The sequence below is a fragment of the Megalobrama amblycephala genome, linkage group LG10, assembly GCF_018812025.1.
Source record: "Megalobrama amblycephala isolate DHTTF-2021 linkage group LG10, ASM1881202v1, whole genome shotgun sequence".
Classification (NCBI taxonomy): Eukaryota; Metazoa; Chordata; class Actinopteri; order Cypriniformes; family Xenocyprididae; genus Megalobrama; species Megalobrama amblycephala.
Window position 1 is genome coordinate 16056496 of NC_063053.1, and position 1815 is coordinate 16058310.

General features: G+C 38.0%; 1 protein-coding gene across 1 annotated transcript; it reads left to right on the top strand.

The window, feature by feature from the left end:
• The first annotated feature begins 234 nt into the window (after window positions 1–234).
• atoh7 (atonal bHLH transcription factor 7) lies at window positions 235–1602 on the top strand. The gene has a single exon (XM_048206107.1). The coding sequence runs from the start codon at window positions 626–628 to the stop codon at window positions 1034–1036; it is 411 nt and encodes a 136-aa protein (XP_048062064.1). The 5' UTR covers window positions 235–625; the 3' UTR covers window positions 1037–1602.
• The last annotated feature ends 213 nt before the right edge of the window (window positions 1603–1815 follow it).

Genomic DNA, 1815 nt, shown 5'->3' on the forward strand with positions numbered 1-1815 from the left:
TACATTCATATTAAAGGTTATATTACAAGGTTAATGTCTTCATATAAATATACATTTACATTTTGAGAGCTATAATCGTGTAAAATAAATTGTCAAACTCAAATTGATTCCATATAGGCAATGACTTGTAAACAATGTTCTTGCCTAAGAGATGCAAACACGTCATGGTTGCTTAAAGATGCATAATGGTCCATGTCATCCACCCCTGGTTGTTGCAGTGGCCCTAGCCAGATGGTAAGTTATCTATGTTTGTAACGCATGGTTTCAGTGATAGACCAGCCAAAGTTAATTGGAATGTCATTAAAGTTTGAGTTAATGGGGGTTGGGGTGGGGAGCTAGTTTGAGTGCACTAGTCCTGCTGTTGGATATGTGTGTTTCATTAATAATAATGGATGTTTGGATGGAGCAAAAGGGTGGGGCTCCACCTGCTGCCACCTGTTAATACCAGAGCTCTATATAAGCATCGGTCATCCTTATGGCAGACCAGAAGCCTCAAGGATCGCACCACTACTGGATTTACTTCACAACAGGGACAAGAAGATATTGTGTCTGAGGAAATTTTCCACCTCAAAGGATCCGTTTTCAAGACCAGCGCTGGCCTTTGAGGACCTTCGGCCCCGAAGTCATGAAGCCCCGCAGACCGAGCTGTGCAGATTCAGGGTCGGAATCTGACTCCAGAGACCCAGAGAAGTTTGAGAGTGCCATGCGGCGAAGGATGGCGGCCAACGCTCGAGAGAGAAAGAGGATGCAGGGCCTGAACACCGCATTCGACCGCCTCCGCAAAGTGGTTCCTCAGTGGGGTCAGGACAAGAAACTCTCCAAATATGAAACGCTGCAGATGGCCCTGAGCTACATTATGGCCCTCAACCGAATCCTGACCGACGCCAGCAGACACACGGCTCCTCAGAAAGACTGGCTGGATCTACAGTTTGACGGCCTACAGCCAGAGACCTATTCTTGCTTTATGCGCTATAACTCCCCTGTGGAAAATAACTGTATGCATTCCTCCTTCTCCTATCACTACGAAAGCCTCTAAAGCTCTCACGGACTGATAAGTAATGGCGCGTTTACTTGTATCTTTCTTTGCATAGATACAGGAGTCAGTAAATATCCTTGTATTACTATGTAATATTTTATGTTTATGGTTCTGGATATCAAGTGTTTTAGCTTTAATAGAGTCATGAGGCATTCTAGGAGTAGAGTTGCTTTAATTGTTGCAAAAAAAGTATGTTTTTCTGTACAATTTTAGAAAATCTTCCATCATGCATGCATGAGTCGATAAAAACACAGATTTTCATATTTTTTTATTGCTTTGTATCAAATCTTTGTGTATAGTGTGTGCTCAGCTAAGTTAAAGCTGGAAAACATACAAAAACTACACTGTGATCTTATTTTGCCAAAATGGCATCCTAAATTGCTGTTCCATTTCTTATTGATTTTTGGTACTGAACCCAATAAGAAAAAAATGAATATGGAAGGCTAATAATAATAAAGTTAAAATAGTATCTTGTAACTATATACAGTGTTTTGTATGGTAGGTGATGTATTTTGAGCTTTAGTTTAAACAGGATTTAAAATGTGTTAAAAATGTCTTTTGTTTATAGTGCAGTTAATCAGTGCACAAATAAACACTGAAATCAAAGACTTTGTGTTCATTTTTTACTTCATTTTAAGCATATTTATTAAAAAAAAATATATAAAATAATTGTAATAAATTTTTTAAAAATATGTTTATTTAAAAAAATAAACTGTAAATTTATAGAGAAGTGTTACTCTATCTACTGTACTGTTACTGTTATATATATTTACAGTAAA

Excerpts from the sequence above, each read along its gene's own strand:
- atoh7 (XM_048206107.1), top strand. The coding sequence starts at position 626 with ATGAAGCCCCGCAGACCGAGCTGTGCAGATTCAGGGTCGGAATCTGAC.